This window comes from Gorilla gorilla, chromosome 2, assembly GCF_029281585.2.
Source record: "Gorilla gorilla gorilla isolate KB3781 chromosome 2, NHGRI_mGorGor1-v2.1_pri, whole genome shotgun sequence".
NCBI lineage: Eukaryota > Metazoa > Chordata > Mammalia > Primates > Hominidae > Gorilla > Gorilla gorilla.
The window spans coordinates 119,787,600-119,811,241 of NC_086017.1; the positions used below are offsets into that span (position 1 = coordinate 119,787,600).

General features: G+C 38.4%; 1 protein-coding gene across 2 annotated transcripts in view; it reads right to left on the reverse strand.

The window, feature by feature from the left end:
- Positions 1-1,393: 1,393 nt before the first annotated feature.
- GUCA1C (guanylate cyclase activator 1C) overlaps positions 1,394-23,642 on the reverse strand; it is a 48,416-nt gene continuing 26,167 nt past the window's right edge. The window contains exons 2-4 of one of the 2 annotated variants that reach the window (XM_004036028.4): positions 14,040-14,189; positions 9,750-9,837; positions 1,394-1,811 (exon numbers count right to left, since the gene is read on the reverse strand). In XM_004036028.4, the coding sequence (XP_004036076.2) occupies positions 1,624-1,811; positions 9,750-9,837; positions 14,040-14,189 (426 nt within the window). In that variant the 3' untranslated portion in view covers positions 1,394-1,623. Of the gene's footprint in view, positions 1,812-9,709; positions 9,838-14,039; positions 14,190-23,642 lie in introns of both variants that reach the window. The other variant, XM_031009541.3, reaches the window with a different exon arrangement.

Below are 23,642 nucleotides of genomic sequence, written 5' to 3' on the forward strand. Positions count from 1 at the left end.
GGTGGGAATTCTGAAAGCGAAAGCCAAGATGGGATGAACTTGGGAAGCAACAGCTTCTGCTTTGAAACTGCTGCCTTTTCCCTAAATAGGTTCAGATACCTTGAGAAAGATTAAGCTACAAGGAAAATGAGTTCTGTTTAGCATTATCCTTATAGCTTGCATTTGCAAATCTTAACAATACATGGAACATTGGACAGTTTAAGGCACAATGTCATCTGGCAACACAACAACTTCATGGGATTGTTTACCTTGCTGATATTCTGGCTCTTATAATGATGTTTCCCTTTTCACTTCTAGGAGGCTCAGAGTCCAAAGAGTAACCCACCTTTTGCAAATGAGTAAACTTTGTGTCACCACGGCTACAATAATTTTCCTTATATTATCTGTGATAATTTTATTTCAACATTTTATCTTGCATTGCATACATCTTTGTGAATCTCCTCGAAATCTTCTGGAAAAAAATTCCGAGGACATTTCTACCTCCATCTGTATGTTCATCTAAATGTTCATCTATAACTTTTTCTCGACCTCCATTTATACTTCATTTCTACTGCCATTTATTTTCTCCTTGCCTCCGTTTCTGCACTGATCTGCTCGGACAGCTGTGAGGGAGAAATGGATAGTCCAACTCTGTCTTTGTAGTCTTCCAGTTGTGTGTTTTTAACCCAAATTTGAATATGAAAGCCTAATTATGAAGCTTTTGACATAAAGATGGTTCACATCTGGTCTTAGAAACCTCCACTGTGTTTCTACAAGAAAGCCAGTCGTTGACAGACATACTAATGGGCCTGTGATATAGAACTCAAGCCTTAAAAAGTTCTAACCCATCAAGAAATCCCATTCATCATTTCATTTTCTGGAAAGGATATAAAAAATGAAATGTCAGAGCTATAATGTCAGGACTGTTTAAAATGTCAAGTGCTTGTTGTTGCATAGCCTGGCTGTCTGCTGTTCTGATCAAACCTCCAACTGGCATAATAATTACAGATGATACATCGCATTTTCATGCATGACTGGATGCAAATTTATAACGAATCATATGAAAACATTCTCACTGCCCAGCCTGAAGTTTTTCCCTCTTACTACATAGCTTAAGATTTTTCTTTTGAAGCAAAGCATCATTACTAATGCAAGACAGCATTCACGAATAAGAAATAAGTGCAGAAAAAAAAGTTTCTCAAATAAGCCAGAACTCAGTCATTTATAATATACAGATGCAACAAGAGCAAAGAGGCAGCAAACACATTTACCACATGGATGTTTAATCTAAGAATGCTAAACTGTGGAGACACTTTCCAATGGACAATCCAGATCTATTTCAAGGTGTAGATTAAGTGCACAAGGAAACACATATGAGAGTTCTAATTTGAACAGATAGGTATGGAGACAATCCTTTAGTGTAATCATTATGTTTTAATCTGCAGAGACAGCACAGAAAAGCAACAATGCATCTGTTTAGGATCTTTATGCAAGTCTCTACTGGATTAAAATAAGTGCTATATTCACAAGCCTATATGAATTATAACAAAGACCTGAAATCAACAGCATGTACATGGGGAAGATTCTATTTCTTCTCTACTGAAATGTTGTGCTCATTGATAGCTGGGACAGGTATTCTCACAGCTACTTCATTTTCACCTTCCCTAGACCAGCCTTGTCAGGAGATTTGGAGGAGTCTGTCTCCATGTCTGGCTGCTTCCCATTACAGATTACTCTCAGCACATTGGAGAAGTCGAAGCTCTTGTAAACAATCTCCAGGAGATCCTGATCTTTTGCCATGCCATTGATAAATTCTTCTAAAGTCAATTCCCCTGGAAAATAATAAACAGTTAATAAGAGGCTTTGTCTATACCACTCACTGGCACAAATGATATACTCACTGGTATGTTTATTAATATTCTTTTGATATCCTTTCCCCTCAACCAGACTCTAAGATCTTTGAAGATCTTCATTAAAAAAAAAAAAAAAAGCATTCATTGGTGGTGTTGCCAATGAAAATAAAGATAATGAAACTATTTTTACGTTTAGTTGAAAACATCAGGTAATGCCCCAGATGAAATAAGAGCACATATGCAATTATATCTCTGCACAGTATTGGTTTTTGGACTTTTAATCTTGAAGATATGACCAAGTCTTAGGAGCATGACAGATTGGAGATTTTTAAGATCAAGACAAAATGACTACTCACAAGGCTATTTTCAATATTCTCCTCTCTGAAGAAATAATTCTTGGGACTGTCTAAAGCTGTGAGAAAGCTTCAACATGTGTTCATTCCACAGGTTATTTTTGCTCATTAGTTCTCTTCTCCTTTTCTGGTTTTTGAGTCCTAATCTTATCACCTTGACTTACGCCTTAGGTCTGTGCTGGCCAGCCCACTGCTGTAAATTTATCGCCTTATGTCCATGTGTCCTGGCTGCCATGTTTTTCTACTACCTTCACCCCACAAGATGACTTTCAAACATTTTTGGGGAGGTGGAATTCTCTGTTGATATAAATCATTTGGGTTGGGATTATGAGTGTGTTCAAGTTGAAGGGTACAGATGCAGTTATTGATCTCAAAGAGACTGTACCCAGGGGAGGTTTGTGGATGGATAGATCAGCCAAAGACGGATGGAGTGCATTCAAGAACTGGAGAAAGTACATTCAAGGAAGGAAGTCAACAGGGACTGAAGTCAGGTGTTAGGCTGTACCTATACTTTTTAATGGAGAAGACAAATATCTAAAATACCACAATATTGATTCAAATGTCAAAAAGCATGAATCATCATGTATTCGTAAGACACCTCCCTTTTGGTTTCAATGCAAAATGCTAAAATGCATTTTTTAAGAGAAAAATCTAATCTGTGTTCTTTATGTTTTGCTTATGCCAAAGAAAGGTCTGTGGAAAACCTTAGTTAACAGCAGTCAGGAGTAGGGCCCCACGTGTGTCACAGAAAAGGTACAATCGTAGAATAAACCATAGGGAGTAGAGAAGATTGCAAATTTTTAAAAGTGGTATGTGTGTGGCAGGGGAGAGTCCCATGGGTCAGTGGCAATGGGGTAAGGAACCTCAAACAATCACAGAATAACCGCCTTTTGCAAAAGAAAATCACAGCTGGCAAATTCCCCACCCCAAAGACTTTTCAAATTTATCGGGGCTCAGCATGACCAAGAGAGAAGTGGAAGTGGAGCTGGAGACAGTTTTGACTGCTTAGTTATCAAACTTCTCTGCTATAACTACTGGCTATAGAAGGGGCAGCATCTGAAAGAACCGGGATATAGTAGTGGTCTCAGCTGAAAAGCAATGCAGGTTACTGACATGGAAAAGAGAGAAAAGATGGAAGTATTCACTGCTGTTTTTTCACTTTCTTCAAAACACTTGTGAATTCTGCTTATTAACTTTTTTCATGTTACCTAACCACTTACCATAAAAAAAGTCTCTGTTCCAAATCATCAAACTCTACCTATAGTAACATGTTTACCATATCTAAACTACTTCTTTTGAAATTTTCTTCAATTTCCCTCCAGCACTCAGCATTCATTCATTCATCACGTTTATTAAGCCCTAACCACAATTACCATTTCTATTACCACACAGCTACCGCCACTATAGCCGACTACAGTGCTATGAATATGGTAGGTGCTCAGAAGGCACACACTGACTAATTGCCTTCCTTTATCTGATGTTCTTTAACATTGCTTCCTATTCTGCTTTGATTTGACTGTGGATTTAGGTCCCAACAAATTAAAAGAATGGGCTTCCGTATTTCCCTAGAAAGAGTCACCTGTGGAGGTCCAGAAGCTTCCCACTAAAGAATCTACCAGCAAGGCCGTGAGCGGTGGCTCACACCTGTAAACCCAGCACTTTGGGAGGCCAAGGCGGGCGGATCACGAGGTCAGGAGTTCCAGACCAGTCTGGCCAACATAGTGGAACCCCATCTGTATTAAAAATACAAAAAAGTAGCCGAGCGTGGTGGAGGGCGCCTGTAGTCCCAGCTACTCGGGAGGCTGAGGCAGGAGATTCGCGTGAACCCGGGAGGTGGAGGTTGCAGTGAGCCGAGATCGCGCCACTGCACTCCAGCCTGGGTGACACAGCCAGACTCTGTCTAAAAAAAAAAAAAAAGGTAAAGATTCTGCCAGCAAAAAGCCAATGCCTGTGAGAGATGATAGAGCAGGGAGATCATGGGACTTAGAAGTAATCTGAAGTCATTACCGAGTTTTTATTACTTTGTTCTATATATACAGACACATTTCAATTTTTTTCTTTCTTTTTTTTTTTTTTTTCTTGAGACGGAGTCTCCCTCTGTATCCCAGGCTGGAGTGCAGTGGCGCGATCTCGGCTGACTGCAAGCTCCGCCTCCCGGGTTCACATCATTCTCCTGTCTCAGCCTCCCGAGTAGCTGGGACTACAGGCGCCCGCCACCACACCTGGCTAATTTTTTGTAATTTTTGGTAAAGACGGGGTTTCACCATGTTAGCCAGGATGGTCTCAATCTCCTGACCTCGTGATCCACCCACCTCGGCCTCCCAAAGTGCTGGGATTACAGGCGTGAGCCACTGCGCCCGGCCGACACATTTCAATTTTTGTGGGACATTATTCGGAAACTTCACGATTTTATTTTTATAAGTTGAAATATATGTAATTGGAATCTACGTTGTTTAGGGCTATTTGTTGTATTGGTGGGTGCATTCTGTACGTCTGGGGACCCTGAAGGTCAGTATCACTGGTGCTCTTTCATCACTCACTACCAATTTCAGGAGTTTCATTAGTAATAGAATAGCTACCCAGGAATGTTTAATTAGTCCTGTTTTTGCAATCCGGTTACCTGTTGATATTCCTAAATCGTGCATTTCTTCCCATTTACATCTTAAATAATCTTTTATAACAAAACAAAACATTCTCCTTCACCCCCACCCCCTCAAAACAGCAGAATTTACTGTGCATGCCTACATTAGCATTTCTGTTCTAAAGAAATCATCCTGGTTTTAAAAGAAATCAGCCTGTGTAGAGGATTTTTTAAATTTTAATTTCTTTTCATTATAACTTCATAAAATATTGAGCTGGGGCTGGAACAGTAGCAAAGATAGGGTGGAGAAGATTCAGGAGATAAGAATAACCAAGTTGTCAAGGGAGGATGCTGGTGAAGATTTTGAATGTCACAGAATTGTGTTTATTAGCAAGGTGGCACTAGAAGCATTTAGCAACATTTTACAGGAGAGCTTTAGCATGCAGTAGTTTCTCTTCCTCTACGTGGAAACTCAGTTCCCTCTTATGTCCTGGTAATTCTCGGTTTCCCAGTTTGATTCAATGTGACCCTCGTGGCTTTTCACAATATTCCAGTCTAAAGCACTGGTCTTTCTTGTTAGTTAATCAATAACATTTATTTATGTCCTGACTTTGTTCTTTTTACCCAAAATATCTGCTCAATAATCACCCTTTTTGGCCGGGCATGGTGGCTCATGCCTGTAATCCCTGAACTTTGGGAGGCCGAGGCGGGCGGATCGCCTGAGGTCAGGAGATTGAGACCAGCCTGGCCAATATGGTGAAACCCCGTTTCTACTAAAAATACAAAAATTAGCCGGGCATAGTGGCGGGTGACTGTAATCCCAGCTACTCGGGAGGCTGAGGCAGGAGAATCACTTGAACCTGGAAGGCGGAGGTTGCAGTGAGCCGAGTAGTGCCATTGCACTCCAGCCTGGTGACAGAGAGAGAATCCGTCTCAATAATAATAATAATAATCACCCTTTTCATTTCCTGTTTGGCCTCTTTTCACCTTCACCGTTTGTTATTAAGAGCCACTTAAGTCTCCCTTCCCCTGTGCCTTAGTTGGCTCTATGTGAGACTTACCGAGGCACTTTCTGCACTTGATGTTGTGAACATCTATAAATCTCCCTAAATCATGTCAAGAATGATGCCTAAATAGAGCATGGTAGAATATGGATTGCTATTCTTCTGGTGGTAAATCCTGCAGAATTCCACACTTAATCATTTTTCCTGACTTGTCTTGTTGTCTTCTCTGTTTTCATTTTTGAATAATATTGAATGTTTAGCTTCAATTTTCTGCCTCTGTCTCTTCAAGCTCTCTTTCCTAATGCTTTTGTTCGTAATATAAAAATAAAACTAATTTGTTAAATTATAACAATAATATGTCCTCATGATTAAAAAAATTGAACAATACAGAAAGATGTAATGAAAAGAAAAAAAATCCCCTTTAACCTCTTTCTGGCACCTGGTCTGATTTCCCAAAGGTGATTAACTCCTGCTAACTGATCCAGGTTTATATTTTATGAAGTTTTTAACATATATGCATATATTTGTTAATTTCCAAAAAAAAAATTCTAGATACCTTTCTTCCTATAGATAGAATTGCATATTGTTTCTTGATTTAATCTTTTCTTTATTTCTTATATGACATCTTCTTAGCAGACACTCTTTCATTTCACAGTTATTTATAGAGCACCTACTGTGTGCCAGCATAGGAAATATCAAAGTAAACAAAACGGAAATGGTTCTGGCCTTTGTGGAGCTCATAGCTCTTCATCTTGTTATAAATCTAGCATTAATCCTGTACCTTTATTTTGCTTAACCTTCTAACTTTGATTTGCTATTATGAGAACTATGTTGAGAATATTTCACAACTGTTGTGTATTTTTCTGTCACAACAGATGTGATGTTGACCATTCTTTTGCAAACAATTAACAATCAAATTGGGATTTTCATATGCGTACCTAAAGTCTTTTTAGTTGTATCTTTGTGTGCTGTGATCATCTTTACTTTTGGTTTCAATATTCATTAGATTATCGGCATAATGATGTGCTTGCTTTTTATTTTGAGAAATAAATATATATATATATGTCAGTGTATAGTCAACAGCATTTTGGTATACTTAATTGAGCATCTCTATTTCTATCAATGCTGATGTTTTGATAACAATGATAATGAACAATAAAAAATTATATTTGAGGTATACAGAGTTTAGCTTTTACAAATGTGAATAGACATTCTCCTCTGTGGTGCTAACTCCCCCTTTATTTGTAAATGAAGCACTTCATATTATTCTTGTCTGTCAAATACTGGCCAAATCCTTTTGTACTTCTGCAAATATCAACCTTTTATGTCTTCATCACTTTTTCTTCCTTGTCTTTGGTTACACTGGGCTGTCTCTGTTCACCAGCACATTTGTTAGCATCTTTTTCTTGATGTATGGAATGATCCAGCTGTCTCGTGATGAAACGATGTAACAAATGTCAATAATTTTTATACAAAAGCAAGTTCTATCAGTTTTAGTTCTGTATATGCATTTGCTAAGAAATAGTGATTCATAGGTACTCCAAAGTGTATATAGATGTGGATGTGTGTATTTTTTTTTTTACTTAAAATACAAGTTTTTGGGGCTGGGCACGGTGGCTCACACCTGTAATCCCAGCACTTTGGGAGGCTGAGGAGGGTGGATCACAAGGTCAGGAGTTCGAGACCAGCCTTGCCAATGTGGTGAAACCCCGTCTCTACTAAAAATACAAAAATTAGCTGGGCATGGTGGGGGGAGCCTGTAGTCCCAGCTACTTGGGAGATTGAGGCAGAAGAATTGCTTGAACCCAGGAGGTGGAGGTTGCAGTGAGCCGAGATCATACCACTGCACTCCAGCCTGGGTGACAAAGTGAGACTCCATCTTAAATAATAATAATAATAATAATAATAATAATAATAATAATACAGGTTTTTATAAGAGGAAACAATTAGTGTATTTAGTTTTATAAACTATTCTAGAAACCATAATTCATCCCCTTTTTTCTGTTGTTGACTTATTGTTGTAGGTGAAAGAGCTCATCTCTCTAACTTCAGGTAACCTCAGCTATTGCCCAGGCACAATTTCTCTTTTCTGAATTCACATCTCTTTTAACCCAGCCCTTTCTATTTCAAGTTCCTTTCTAATCACAGTCCCCATTTTATTGATTCCTTATACTTTGCCCTTGGGGAATCTTCTTGGATAGTAAACAAAAAGTCCTGAATCATATTCATGTTTTCTGGAATACACTATCTGTGTCCTCAAACTAATAGAATCTTAGTTTTTTCCTAAGAATACCAAAATCTTCGTACTTCTCCGAGGAAGGTCACTTTCCTATTCCCCTCACTCCTAACACTAGAAGCAGTGTTCATGGATATTATCAAACATTCTTGACCTGCCCTTTTGAAAGTCACTGTATAAACCAAGTCTTAAAACTTTGTGATGTCCCATCTACTTCCGGAGTACTCATTCTTCTACATCAGTGCTTTCAGCCCCAGGCTGAAACGGATGATTTACTCTACTCCAATCCCTGCCATCCTGCAGCACCTCTAAGATTAAAAACAAAGTGAAACAGAATACAATCCACAGCATTTCTCCAGTTCGATGATCACCATTTTCAGTTGCATATTCCAAGTAAAGTCTTCATTGTCCTCATCAGACCCTCCACTCTCCACTTCTCTGGTCCTTTCCTGGCTGCACGTAGCCTCCTTATCTACTCTGGTTAGTCTGACTCTGTTTCTTACAAGCTTTCACATGTACTGACATGTTTCATTATTTGATGTCAGTATACTAGTAAGTGAGCATACTGAATTGAGATTCAGGAGAGGCAGATCTACACCGAGGTGCTTAAGAGAAGAAGATTGATGCAACTGATGCATCTTCAAATTGCTTTCTTGAGCAGTATACTCTTGTCCAGTCGTCTGGCTTTTTTGCAGCAGTGGCTGCATTTGAGCTTCCTCCCGGCCTCACCATCCCATCCTGCCACGCTGAGCTGCCACATTTTACTAGTACAACCTGTCACACTCAACATGGGAACATGTGTCTCTACTGCCCTCTCGTGTCCACCAGAAGAAGTGATGCATGGTGGGCAGGTTGATGCCTTTGGAAAGAGTTTTGGAATGATGACAACTGTGATTGGCATGCCAATGCCTCTTATCCATTTTCTTAAACCTTTTACTAATATCCTATATTTTTAACAATGTCAAATTTTCTGTTTTTCAAGGACCATTCCTAGATCTTCTGCCTCAATCTCAAGTCTTTATGCTCACCTACCTGTTTGCTGATATCAAAGCTATATGGTAGAAGCACTCATTTCTCTTGGGCTGTGTGTGTCTTCTCTCTTCACTCCTACCTCTGAAGAAGAAAGGTACTACCTCTGAAGAAGAAAGGTACCTCCTCTGAGCTAAACAGGAACCCAGATTACAGAGTAGAAAGAGCAGATGGAGAACTAATCAGAGCAGAAATGTAGATAGAAAAGGTAGAAAAAGCAGAAATGGAGGCAAGTGTGGACTCTTCTCCAGAAATGTTTAGTCCAAAGGAAGAAAAAAGCCTGATAGTAGAAGAAGATAGCATAAATGAAGGAAAGTTTTCTACAGTAGGGAAAACTTGAGTTTATTTATAAGCTCAAGTTTTCTATTACTGGAGAGTTTTCCTCTCCAGTGGAGAGGAACTGATTAATAGAATGTGTCTCAGAGCAAACAGCAGAAGGTACTTCATCCTATATTATTCTGATTTATTTGCTCGTCTCACCTTTACTCTTTATATATCCCAACATGTCAAGCACCACACATTGGAAATGAATATGATCAATAAATATTTACTCAATTGAATCATACTGAGAACATTGGATTGGTCCCATTATGAAGCCTAAGTCACAACTAGGTTTTTCTTGAATGGTTCCTGCTTTTGTCTAAATGACACTCCCCACTACCACCATCTCCTACTTTGTAGGAAAAGTGATCCAGTAGAGAGTAGCTCCATTACCATCATTGTTTATATCGATCTTATGGAACACCAAGTTGATGAATTCTTCAGGACTCAGAGTTTGCTGGCCATTGAGGGCTTGTACTGCCTGCAAAAAGACATTAAATGAAAGAGGTCAACTTTTCTGGAAGCAAATACGTTTTGCAACATTTCTGCTCCGATGTGACAGAATTTGGGGATGTGTTGTCAGTTGCTATCCAACCTGTACCAGTTGTTAAAAGTAAATAAAAAGAAAAGATTGTATGTCAGTTCTGGGTAATGAGACTTGGAAATTAAATGAACTGAATAAAGACTGAAGCCCTATTTTATACAGCATACAGGGATCCATTCAACATATTAGATCACAACAGATGCAATGAGCCCATTGGAGAAAATATTGTAGTGGTCACGGTCATAAGAATACCAGACCCAGAAAACAGATATTGCTCTCGATTTCAGACAGATTGATTTGGGTCTTACGGATGAAAGTAAAAGGATGACCACAATGCTGTAAGAGTCTCAAGCTTCCTCTCCGGCTTCCACCGCTGGCACCCCTGGTTCTTTGTGCCCTTTTGTGGAATGATTGACTGGGGAGACAGATATATACACCTTAGAAGGGCGCTGAATTTCTCCCACATATTATCAGGGCCCAGGGGGCAAATGACATTTCCAGCCTTCCTAGAGGGAAGATGTAGCCAGCCTCCCCTAACTCCAAGGCGATTAAATTAAATGACCCAGACTTGACATAGAACTTCATAATAAAATGAAAGAGGATTATTCATTTGGGAATTTGAACATAACTATCTTGATTGAACATGAAGGAATCTTTAAAAAAACTTCTAGCAACATATTTCAATTAGAGGACACAATCATAAATATGACTGTCTCTTGCTTCTTCCCAAGCATTACCAACCTTGAGTTCCAGGATTAATCATAATAAATGACGGTAAAACACCAGTCTTGGCTTTAGCAAGTTTAGGTCTGATGGATCTCATGGTTAAATATAGGACAATATTTAAAGTAACAGTTACATACATATAGCATCACATTTGAAGAAAATTTTAAGGATTTCTCAGTGTTTGGTCAGAGGCTTCAAAAGCCTAGAAAATGTGGCCAAGTATCCAGTATCCCCACATTCTGAAGTGATATTAGCCCACATAAAAAGTCATAACAAAAAATTGTGAGATCTTGATTTGTTCATCACCAATCTTCAGGTCATATAAGTGAAAGTGAAATACTGATTGGAAAGTGGAGGAGCACTGAGGGGATAATATTTTTGGAGGGAGTCGTCAGCTTGCTCCGTTTTCCTTCTTTTTTTTAATAGAAGCAGCAGGATCAGGGGATAGGCAAGAAGCTTTTTCTTCTTCTTCTTCTTATTTCCTTCCTCATTTACTATATGCACTCTCTTCCCTAGTTTCCTAATCGCAGTCTCTGAGTACTCCCTATGTGGGAGCACGAGGACGCAGGAGAGAAAGGGAAGCAGGAGAGTTCTCACTTGGCAAGTACTCTCCCCATTAGCTAATTTCAGTGTTCCCTGGCCTGAGAGGTGTAGACTCTCTCTCCTGCAATTCTGTAGGCATGAATCATGCATCTTGATTCCAGCTGGTCCCTTTCCCGCTTAGAATTTCTTAAAATCTGCAGCCGGGCATGGTGACTCATACCTTTGGTCCCAGCACTTTGGGAGGCTGACGTGGGCGGATCACGAGGTCAGGAGTTCATAGACCAGCCTGGCCAATATGGTGAAACCCCGTTTCTACTAAAAATACAAAAATTAGCCAGGCGTGGTGGCGGGCGCCTGTAATCCCAGCTACTCAGGAGGCTGAGGCAGGAGAATCGCTTGAATCCAGGAGGTGGAGGTTGCAGTGAGCCGAGATCGTGCCATTGCACTCCAGCCTGGGTGACAGAGCGAGACTCCGTCTCAAAAAAATAAAAAAAAAACTCTTAAAATCCGCACAATTGCCATTTTTAGACTAGGCAGTTCTTTCTTGTTCAGGGCTGTCCTGTGCACCGTTGAATACTTAGCAGCATCCCTGGTCTCTGAGCAATAGATGGCAACAGCCATACGCCCTCTCTACTCTCCAACCCACCAAAATGTCTCCAGACATTGTGAAATGTCCCCTGAATAGACAGTACTCTAGGTCTACCTGCAGCTTTGAGTTTTCCTCACCTCTTCCAGTGGCCCTGCAGGATAAGATCTAACACAGCTCTATGCCAGCTTCCTCTGACAGTGTTCCATGCCTGATCTATGGAAAACACCCTAGCATCCTTTTTCCCAACAAATTCTAGGAAGGCAGATACTTCCAAAATGTGCACTCTTGCTGCCACTGTTTGCTTCTTTAGACTTCTCACTCATGACTCAGACACTCACTGCTGTGGTCCTCAAATTGCAGGATACAACCACATCTCGATGGTTTCCTAACATCCCCATGTTACTGACTTGGGGGGTCCTACTAAACAAATTTCCCTCAAAAATCCTTAAAAACCTTTCTCTTGACTGTTTTATACCCTTGAAGTGAGATTAAGCTGTACCTATCTCCTTTGTAGAGCCTGCCTGTACTGTGGTACTTCCTTGCAATCTCTTAATGCCTGGGTTGAATTCCATTTTAGCCTCTGTATTGTATGTAGAGAGAACTTAGATTATACACTTTGTATTTACCTTGCTGATTTTTTTCACTTGCCCATTATATAGAAAGTATGTTCCTAGGCTACCAATTTCTCAATAAGTATATATTCCATTGCATTAATTTATTTAAACATTTTCCTCTTTCAGTTTTTTAAAATTTTTGCTATCTTAAGAGATTCTGTGATGTAAATCACAGGACTTTTATCCTTAATAATTGTTTTTCCTGACTCAAAATAAGTAATGCTAACTCTAAAACGAAGATCAGCTTTTAGCCTCTTGACGCAGATTACCACATTTCTCGGAATGTTTTCTCCATTTACACCCTCTCCACACTGTGTAAGGTGCATTCCTTACCATGCTCTTACCAGAATTTGCTATTATTGTTTTTAGTACTGATTAATTTAATTAGAGACGAATGGTATCTAATTATTAAATTTCTGTTCTGTGCTTTTATTATTTCAATTTTCCTATGTTCTTTTTTTCCCTTTCTAAGTTTAGCCCTTAACTTTAAGGGCTTAATGCATTAAGCATTAAGAAATGCTTTGGCGGCATCCTAAGATCTGTATGCTGTATTTACATTTCATTGTTTTTAGAAAAAGCTGAGTATTTAAGAGAATATTTTCAAATTTACACGGGGTTGGGTATTCTCTATAGAATATTTGATTTCTAATTTTGTGTTGCAATATATAAGGTATAGGCAGAATTTCTAAATTGTTCACTTGCCAAGTGAATCCTAGCACATTTTTTGTGTGTGAATGATCTATGTGAAATTAAAACATTAGCAATATCGGTATTATCCTACCCTTGAATTCTTTCCATATGTTGGTTAACTCTACATTAGCTTATTTAGCTTTACATTTTTATCTGCTTTGAACGTTTGTTGAGAAGTTTAATTATAAATGTAGTTATACTCACTTATTTTTCTGGCATTTTTGCTAATATTTCTACTACATATTTTATTTGTAACTCAGCTCCTTCATCTATGAAACAAAGAATTTGGACCAGATCATTTCTAAGACATCTAATTCTAATGCTCTTTGAGTCTGCGTTACAAATTCAATGTCTTGAATTCATAATATTAATTACACCTCTTATCTTCATTTAGGTATAGTGTCCTGCTTAACCATTTTTTTACTCTGGGATATTTGTTGTTTCATACCATGATAATAACTATCTCCTACTCCATTGGGGTGGTGGTATAGTGGCTTATAAAGGCACTTATTGAACTTTAGATATGGAAAAGATCTGAGATCCCTGAACCAACTATTAGAAATAATTCAGTATATCTCCCAGAAAGATTAGTCCTCACATACCTTCATTCTTAGTCCATGCCTCTTGTTAAATATATATAAACCATCTCATAGTTTAGCTATGCCTCACAAGGCATTCTGCACTGAGGCACAGAAAAAGATAAGTTGCTTTACAGTATCATATTTGTTTCATTTCTTCATCGCAATGCTCTGTTAAATTTGTGAATGTCAGGGTGGACTGCACCAAGAAGAAAAAGCTGATTTGCTGTTGCCCATTCAGTAATCAATAGGTTAAGTAAAGCTTATATTACTTCAGCAATTCAAAATGTATATCGCCAAAATAGCCAACCCCATAGACAGCTGTTACCTACTCCATAGGAAGGGAAATTGGGTTAATTATATAGCGGCCTGAAAAGGATACTTTACTACTTCACTTACCATGAACATGTCCAGTAGTTCATTTTTGTCAATAGAACCATTTCCATCAGCATCATACAGCTTAAAATACCATTTTAATTTTTGCTCCATTTTTTCTTGCACGATTAGATTTACAGCAGCAATAAACTCCAAAAAATCAATAAATCCATCCTATGGAAAGTAAGATGAAAAGAGAAATAAATATTTAAGAAGAATAATTGTTTTTTATTTGAGAACTCAGCATTCGTGAGCAGGGCCTTTAGTATAACTTAAATCAATCCATAAGATTTTAGCATAAAACTTTTCCCTAGTGTTTCATTTAAAAAAATGTTTATAGACACAAGTGACTTTAGTTTTACAATTAAGCACCTTAAGTAAATAGGCATTATTTTTTAGTGTAGTTTTAGGCTCACAGCAAAATTGAATGGAAGCTACAGAGGTTTCCTATATATTCCCCGTCCCCACACATGCATAGACTCCCACCAGAATGGTACATTTGTTACAGTTGCTGAACCTACACTGACACATCGTCATCACCCAAAGTCCATAGTTTACATTAGTGTCCACTCTTTGTATTTTACATTCTGCAAGTCTAGATATATAATGCCATGTACACACCATTATAGTATTGCATAGAGTAGTTTTGCTATCCTAAAATTCCTCTGTGCTGTGCCTATTTAATCTTCCCTAACTCCTGGCAACCATTAATCTTTTTACGGTCTCCATAGCTTTACCTTTCTAGAAAGTTATACGGTTAAAATTATATAGTATGTAGTATATAGTATGTAGCTTTTTCAGGTTGGCGTCTTTCACTTAGCAATATGCATTTAAATTTCCTCCATGTCTTTCCAGGGTTTGATAGCTCATTTCTTTTCAGCACTAAATAATACTCCATTGTCTGGATGTACCTCAGTTTATTTATCCATTCACTTCCTGCAGGACGTTTTGGTTGCTTCCAGATTTTGGCAATTATAAATAAAGTTGCTATAAATATCTATGTGCAGATTTCTTGTGGACTTAAGTTTTTAACCCCTTTGGACAAATATCAGGGGACTTGGATGATATGTAGGAGTATGTTTAGTTTTTAAGAAACTGCCAAACTATCTTTCAAAGTAGTTGAACCATTTTACATTTCTACCAGCACTGAATGAGAGCTCCTGTTGCACCACATCCTCACTGGCCTTTGGTGATTTTAGTGTTCTGGATTTTGGCCATTCTAATAGGTGTGTAGTGGTATCTCCTTGTTTTAACTTGCAATACCCTAATAATATGATGTTGAACACCTTTTTGTGTGCTTGTTTACCACCTGTATTTCTTCTTTGGTGAAATATTTGGCCTATTTCTTAATCAGATTGTTTTCCTTTTTTCAATTTTTTTATTTCAATAGGTTTTTGGGGATCAGGGGGCATTTGGTTACATGAATAAGTTTTTTAGTGGTGATTTCTGAGATTTTGGTGCACCCATCACCTGAGCAGTGAACACTATACCCAATGTGTAGTCTTTTATCCCTCGCCACCCCCTACCCTTTCCCCAAAGCCCAATGTATCATTCTTATACCTCTGCATCCTCATAGCTTAACTCCCACATATGAGTGAGAACAGACATTGTTTGGTTTTTCCATTTCTGAGTTACTTCACTTAGAATAATAGTCTCTACTTTTATCCAGGTTTCTGTGAATGCCATTGTTTCATTACTTTTTATGGCTGAGTAGTATTCCATGGTGTATACACACACACATACACACACACACAGACACACACACACACACACACACACATATATGGATAATTTTCTTTATCCACTCATTGAATGACAGGCATTTAGGCTGGTTCCATATTTTTGCATTTGCAAATTGTGCTGCCATACACATGCATGTGCAAGTATCTTTTTCATATAATGACTTCTTTTTCTCTGGGTAGATACCTAGTAGTGGGATTGCTGGATGAAACAGTAGGTCTATGTTTAGTTTTTAAGGAATCTCCACACTGTTTCACTTAGTAGTTGTACTAGTTTACATTCCCACCAGCAGTGTAAAAGTGTTCCCTTTTCTCTGCATCCACACCAACATTTGTTGTTTTTTTTGATTTTTTGATTATGGCCATTCTTGCAGGAGTGAGGTGATACTGCATTGTGGTTTAGATTTACATTTCCCTGATAATTAGTGATTTTAAACATTTTTCCATATGCTTGTTGGTCATGTGTATTTCTTCTTTTGAGAATTGTCTATTCATGTCCTTAGCCCACTTTTTTATTATTATTATACTTTAAATTCTGGGATACATGTGCAGAACGTGCAGGTTTGTTACACAGGTATACACGTGCCATGGTGGTTTGCTGCACCCATCAACCCGTCATCTACATTAGGTATTTCTCCTAATGCTATCCCTCCCCAGCCCCCTACCCCCCGACAGGCCCCTCCCTGTGTCCATGTGTTCTCATTGTTCAACTCCCACTTATGAGTGAGAACATGAGGTGTTTGGTTTTCTGTTCCTGTGTTAGTTTGCTGAGAATGATGGTTTCCAGCTTCATCCATGTCCCTGCAAAGGACATGAACTCATTCTTTTTTATTAACCCACTTTTTGGTGGGTTTGTTTGGTTTTTTCTTGCTAATTTGTTTGAGTTCTTTGTAGATTCTCGCTATTAGTCCTTTGTTGAATGTACAGATTGTGATATTTTCTCCCACTGTATGGGTTGTCTGTAAACTCTGCTGATTATTTCTTTCGCTGTGCAGAAGCTTTTTAGTTTGATTCCTATGTATTTATTTTTGTTTTTGTTGCATTTGCTTTTGGATTCTTGATCATGAAGTCTTTGCCTAAGCCAAGGTCTAGAAGGGTTTTTCTAGTGTTATCTTCTAGAATCTTTATGGTTTCGGATCTTTGATTTAAGTCTTTGATCCATCTTGAGTTGAGACAAGGATCTAGATTTATTCTTCTACATGTGGCTTGCCAATTATCCCAGCACCATTTGTTGAATAGGGTGTTCTTTCCCCCACTTTATGTTTTTGTTTGCTTTGTCAAAGATCAGTTGGCTGTAAGTATTTGGCTTTATTTCTGGGTTCTCTACTCTGTTCAATTTGTCTATGTGCCTGTTTTTATACCAGTGCCATGCTGTTTGGTTGACTAGGGCCTTATAGTATAATTTGAAGTTGGAAATATGATGTCTCTATATTTGTTCTTTCTGCTTCGTCTTGATTTAGCTATGCAGGCTTTTTTTTTTTTGGTTCCATATGAATTTTAGAATTCTTTTTCTAGCTCTGTGAAAAATGGTGGTATTTTGATGGGAGTTGCATTTAATTTGAAGATTGCTTTTGGTACTATGGTCATTTTCACAATATTGATTCTACTCATCCATGAGCATGGGGTGTGTTTTCATTTGTTTGTGTCATCAATGATTTCTTTCAGCGGTGTTTGTAGTTTTCCTTGTAGAGGTGTTTCGACACCTTGGTTAGGTATATTTCTAAGTATTTAACTTTTTGCAGCTATTGCAAAAGGGGTTGAGCTCTTAACTTGATTCTCAGCTTGATCACTGTTGGTGTATAGAAGAGCTACTGGTTTGTGTACATTAATTTTGTATCCTTAACTTTTGCTGAATTCATTTATCAGTTCTAGGAGCTTTTTGGAGGAGCCTTTAGAGTTCTTTAGGTATATGATCACATCATCAGCAAGCAGCAACAATTTGACTTCCTCTTTACTGATTTGGATTCCCTTTATTTCTTTCTCTTGTCTTATTGCTCTGGGTAGGACTTCCAGTACTAAGTTGAACAGAAGTGGTGAAAGTGGGCATCTTGTCTTATTCTCAGGGGAAATGCTTTCAACTTTTACCAATTCAGTATGATGTTGGCTGTGGGTTTGTCACAGATTACTTTTATTACCTTAATGTATGTCCCTTCTATGCCAATTTTGCTGAGGGTTTTAATCATAAAGGGATGCTAGATTTTGTCAAATGCTTTTTCTGTGTCTATTGACATGATCATGTGATTTTTTTTAATTCTGTTTATGTGGTGTATTACATTTATTAACTTATGTATGTTAAACCATCCCTGCATCCCTAATATAAAACTCACTTGATCTTGGTGCATTATTTTTTTGATATGCTATTGGATTCGGTTTGCTAGTATTTTATTGAGGGTTTTTGCATCTTTGTTCATCAGGGTTATTGGTCTGTGGTTTTCTTTTTTCTGTTAGGTCCTTCCTGATTTTGGTATTAGGGTGATACTGGCTTAATAGAAGGATTTAGGGAGGATTCCCTCTTTCTCTAGCTTTTGGAATAGTGTCAATAGGATTGGTACCAATTCTTTTTTGACTGTCTAATATAATTCAGCTGTGAATCCTGGACTTTTTTGTTGGCAATTTTTTTGTTACCATTTCAATCTTGCTGCTTGTTATTAGTCTGTTCATAGATTCAATATCTTCCTGATTTAATCTAGGAGGTTTGTGTATTTCCAGGACTTTATCCATTTCCTCTAGGTTTTCTATTTTATGCACATAAAGGTGTTCATAGCAGCCTTGAATGATCTTTTGTATTTCTGTGGTATCGGTTGTCATATCTCCTGTTTCATTTCTAATTGAGCTTATTTGGATTTTCTCTCTTCTTTTCTTGGTTAATCTAGTTAATGGCCTGTCAATTTTATTTATCTTTTCAAAGAACCAGCTTTTTGTTTCATATATCTTTTGTATTTTTTTGTTTCAATTTCATTTAGTTCTGCTCTGATCTTCATTATTTATTTTCTTCTGCTGGGTTTAGGTTTAGATTATTCATGTTTATCCAGTTCCGTGAGGTGTGACCTTATTTGTGCTCTTTCAGACTTTTTGATGTAGGCATTTAATGCTATAAACTTTCCTCTTAGCACCACTTTTGCTGTATCACAGAGGTTTTGATAGCTTGTGTCACTATTATGATTCAGTTCAAGGAATTTTTAAATTTCCATCTTAATCTCATTGTTGACCCAACAATCATTCTGAAGCAGGTTATTTAATTTCCATGTATTTGCATGGTTTTGAGGGTTCCTTTTGGAGTTGATTTCCAATTTTATTCCACTGCAGTCTGAGAGAGTACTTGATATAATTTCAATTTTCTCAAATTTACTGAGACTTGTTTTGTGGCCTACCATATGGTCTATCTTGGAGAATGTCCCATGTGCTGATGAATAGAATGCATATTCTATAGGTGTTGGGTAGAATGCTCTGTAAATATGTGTTAAGTCCATTTGTTCTAGGGTATAGTTCAAGTCCATTGTTTCTTTGTTGACTTTCTGTCTTAATGGCCTGTGTAGTGGTATCAGTGGAGTATTAAAGTCCTCCACTATTTTTGTGTTACCATCTATTTCATTTCTTTTTTTTTTTAATTTTTTTTTATTATACTTTAAGTTTTAGGGTACATGTGCACATTGTGCAGGTTAGTTACATATGTATACATGTGCCATGCTGGTGCGCTGCACCCACTAACTCATCATCTAGCATTAGGTATATCTCCCAATGCTATCCCTCCCTGCTCCCCCACCCCACAACAGTCCCCAGAGTGTGATATTCCCCTTTCTGTGTCCATGTGATCTCATTGTTCAATTCCCACCTATGAGTGAGAATATGCAGTGTTTGGTTTTTTGTTCTTGCGATAGTTTACTGAGAATAATGATTTCCAATTTCATCCATGTCCCTACAAACGACATGAACTCATCATTTTTTATGGCTGCATAGTATTCCATGGTGTATATGTGCCACATTTTCTTAATCCAGTCTATCATTGTTGGACATTTGGGTTGGTTCCAAGGCTTTGCTATTGTGAATAATGCCACAATAAACATACGTGTGCATGTGTCTTTATAGCAGCATGATTTATAGTCCTTTGGGTATATAACCAGTAATGGGATGGCTGGGTCAAATGGTATTTCTAGTTCTAGATCCCTGAGGAATCGCCACACTGACTTCCACAATGGTTGAACTAGTTTACAGTCCCACCAACAGTGTAAAAGTGTTCCTATTTCTCCACATCCTCTCCAGCACCTGTTGTTTCCTGACTTTTTAATGATTGCCATTCTAACTGGTGTGAGATTGTATCTCATTGTGGTTTTGATTTGCATTTCTCTGATGGCCAGTGATGATGAGCATTTTTTCATGTGTTTTTTGGCTGCATAAATGTCTTTTTTTGAGAAGTGTCTGTTCATGTCCTTCACCCATTTTTTGATGGGGTTGTTTGTTTTTTTCTTGTAAATTTGAGTTCATTGTAGATTCTGGATATTAGCCCTTTGTCAGATGCCATCCCCATAAAGCTACCAATAACTTTCTTCACAGAATTGGAAAAAACTACTTTAAAGTTCATATGGAACCAAAAAAGAGCCTGCATCGCCAAGGCAATCCTAAGCCAAAAGAACAAAGCTGGAGGCATCACACTACCTGACTTCAAACTATACTACAAGGCTACAGTAACCAAAACAGCATGGTACTGATACCAAAACAGAGATATAGATCAATGGAACAGAACAGAGCCCTCAGAAATAACGCCACATATCTACAACTATCTGATCTTTGACAAACCTGAGAAAAACAAGCAATGGGGAAAGGATTCCCTATTTAATAAATGGTGCTGGGAAAACTGGCTAGCCATATGTAGAAAGCTGAAACTGGATCCCTTCCTTACACCTTATACAAAAATCAATTCGAGATGGATTAAAGACTTAAACGTTAGACCTAAAACCATAAAAACCCTAGAAGAAAACCTAGGCATTACCATTCAGGACATAGGCATGGGCAAGGACTTCATGTCCAAAACACCAAAGCAATGGCAACAAAAGACAAAATTGACAAATGGGATCTAATTAAACTAAAGAGCTTCTGCACAGCAAAAGAAACTACCATCAGAGTGAACAGGCAACCTACAAAATGGAAGAAAATTTTCGCAACCTACTCATCTGACAAAGGGCTAATATTTCATTTCTTAGGTCTAGTAATAATTGTTTAAAATTTGGGAGCTCCAGGCTGGGCATAGTGGCTCACGCCTGTAATCCCAGCACTTTGGGAGGCTGAGGCAGGTGGATCACCTGAGATCAAGAGTTTGAGACCAGACTGACCAACATGGTGAAACCCTGTCTCTACTAAAAATACAAAAATTAGCCAGGCATGGTGGCAGATGCCTGTAATCCCAGCTACATGGGAGGCTGAGGCAGGAGAATCATTTGAACCCAGGAGGCAGATGTTGCAGTGAGCTGAGATCATGCCGTTGCACTCCAGCCTGGGTGACAGAGCAAGACTCCAACTCAAAAAAAAAAAAAAAAAAAAAAAAAATTGGGGAACTCCAGTGTTAGGTGAATATATATTTAGAATTGTGATATTTTCCTGTTGGACTAGTCCATTTATTACTATATAATGTTCCCCTTTGTCTTTTTTAACTGCTGTTACTTTAAAGTTTGTTTTGTCTGATATAAGAACAGCTACTCCTGCTCGCTTTTGGTGTTCATTTGCTTGGAATGTCTTTTTCCACCCCCTTACCTTAAGTTTATGTGAGTCCTTATTTGTTAGGTGAGTCTCTTGAAGGCAGCAGATAGTTGTTTGGTGAAGTCCTATTTATTCTGCCATTCTGCATCTTTTAAGTGGAGCATTTAGGCCATTTATATTCAATGTTAGTATTCAGATGTGAGGTATTATTCTATTTATTGTGCTATTTGTTGCCTGAAGGTCTGGTTTTTTTTTGAGACGGAGTCTCACTCTGTCCCCCAGGCTGGAGTGCCGTGGCGTAATCTCAGCTTACTGCAAGCTCTGCCTCCCGGGTTCACACCATTCTCCTGCCTCAGCCTCCTGAGTAGCTGGGACTACAGGTGCACACCACTATGCCTGGCTAATTTTTTGTATTTTTAGTAGAGATGAGGTTTCACCATGTTAGCTAGGATGGTCTTGATCTCCTGACCTCATGATCTCCCTGCCTCTGCCTCCCAAAGTGCTGGGATTACAGGCGTGAGCCACTATGCCCAGCCTGGTTTTTTTTTTTCACTGTGTTATTGTTATATAGGTCCTGTGAGATTTATGCTTTAAGGAGGTTCTATTTTGGTTTATTTTGAGGATTTGTTTCAAGATTTAGAGCTCCTTTTAGCAGTTCTTGTAGTGCTGGCTTGGTACTGGAGAATTCTCTCAGTATTTGTTTGTCTGTAAATGACTGTATCTTTCCTTCATTTATGAAGCTCGGTTTCACTGGATACAAAATTCTTGGCTGATAATTGCTTTGTTTAAGGAGGCCAAAAATAGGACCCCAATCCCTTCTAGCTTGTAGGGTTTCTGCTGAGAAATCTGCTGTTAATCTGATAGATTTTCCTTTATAGGTTGCCTGATGCTTTTGCCTCGCAGCTCTTAAGATTCTTTCATTTGTCTTGACTTTAGATAACCTGATGACTATGTGCCTAGGCAATGATCTTTTTGTGAAGAATTTCCCAGGTGATCTTTGAGCCTCTTGTATTTGGATATCTAAATCTCCAGCAAGGCTGAGGAAGTTTCACTTTACTATTCCCTCAAATATGTTTTCTAAACTTTTAGATTTCTCTTCTTCCTCAGGAACCCAATTATTCTTAGGTTTCGACATTTAACGTAGTCCCAAACTTCTTGGAGGTTCTGTTCATTTTTTAAATTCTTTTTTTTTTTTTTTTTTTTTTGTCTCTGACTGATTGGGTTAATTCGAAAGCCTTGTCTTTGAGCTCTAAAGTTCTTTCTTATGCTTATTTGATTCTATTGCTGAGACTTTCTAGTGTATTTTGCATTTCTCTAACTGGGTCCTTGATTTCCAGAAGTTGTGATTGTTTTTCATTTATGCTATCTATTTCACTGAAGAATTTTCCTTTTCCTTTCACATCCTGTATCTTTAAGTTGGTCTTCACCTTCCTCTGGTGATTCCTTGATTAGCTTAATAATCGACCTTCTGAATTCTATTTTGCAGTTCAGAGATTTTGTCTTGTTTTGAATCCATTGCTGGTGAGCTGGTATGATCTTGGAGTCTTCTTTTGCCATACTATCAGAATTGTTTTTCTGGTTCCTTCTCATTTGGGTAGACTATAACAGAGGGAAGATCTGAGATTCAAGGCTGCTGTTCAGATTCTTTTGTCCCGTGGGATGCTCCCTTGATGTGATGTTCTCCCCCTTCCCCTAGGAATGGAGCTTCCTGAGAGCCAAACTGTAGTAATTATTTTTGCTCTTCTGGGCCTAGTCACCTAGCAGAGCTACTGTGCTCCAGGCTGGTACTGGGGAGTATCTGCAAAGAGTCTTGTGATCTGTCTTCAGGCTTTGCAGTCGTGGATACCACCACAGTTTTTCAGCATCTCAGGGAGACTGCAGTGGTGATCTAGTTCTTTCAAAGGGTCTGTGGATTCTCTCAACTTTCCTGGTATGTACCTGTGGTAGTTCTTGGAGCAAAAGTCCATGATGTGAGTCTCCACACACTGCTCCATCCATCTGAGCAGGAGCTGCAAGCTAGTCCTGCCCCTCTCCACCATCCTAATCCAGATTGTCTTCTTATTGTTGAGTTTTAGGAGTTCTTTTTGTATTCTGGATAACAGCCCTTCATCAGCTATGTTTTTTGCAAATATTTTCTCCCAGTTGGTGGCTTGTCTTTTCATTCTCTGACAATGTCTTTTGCAGAGCAGGAGTTTTT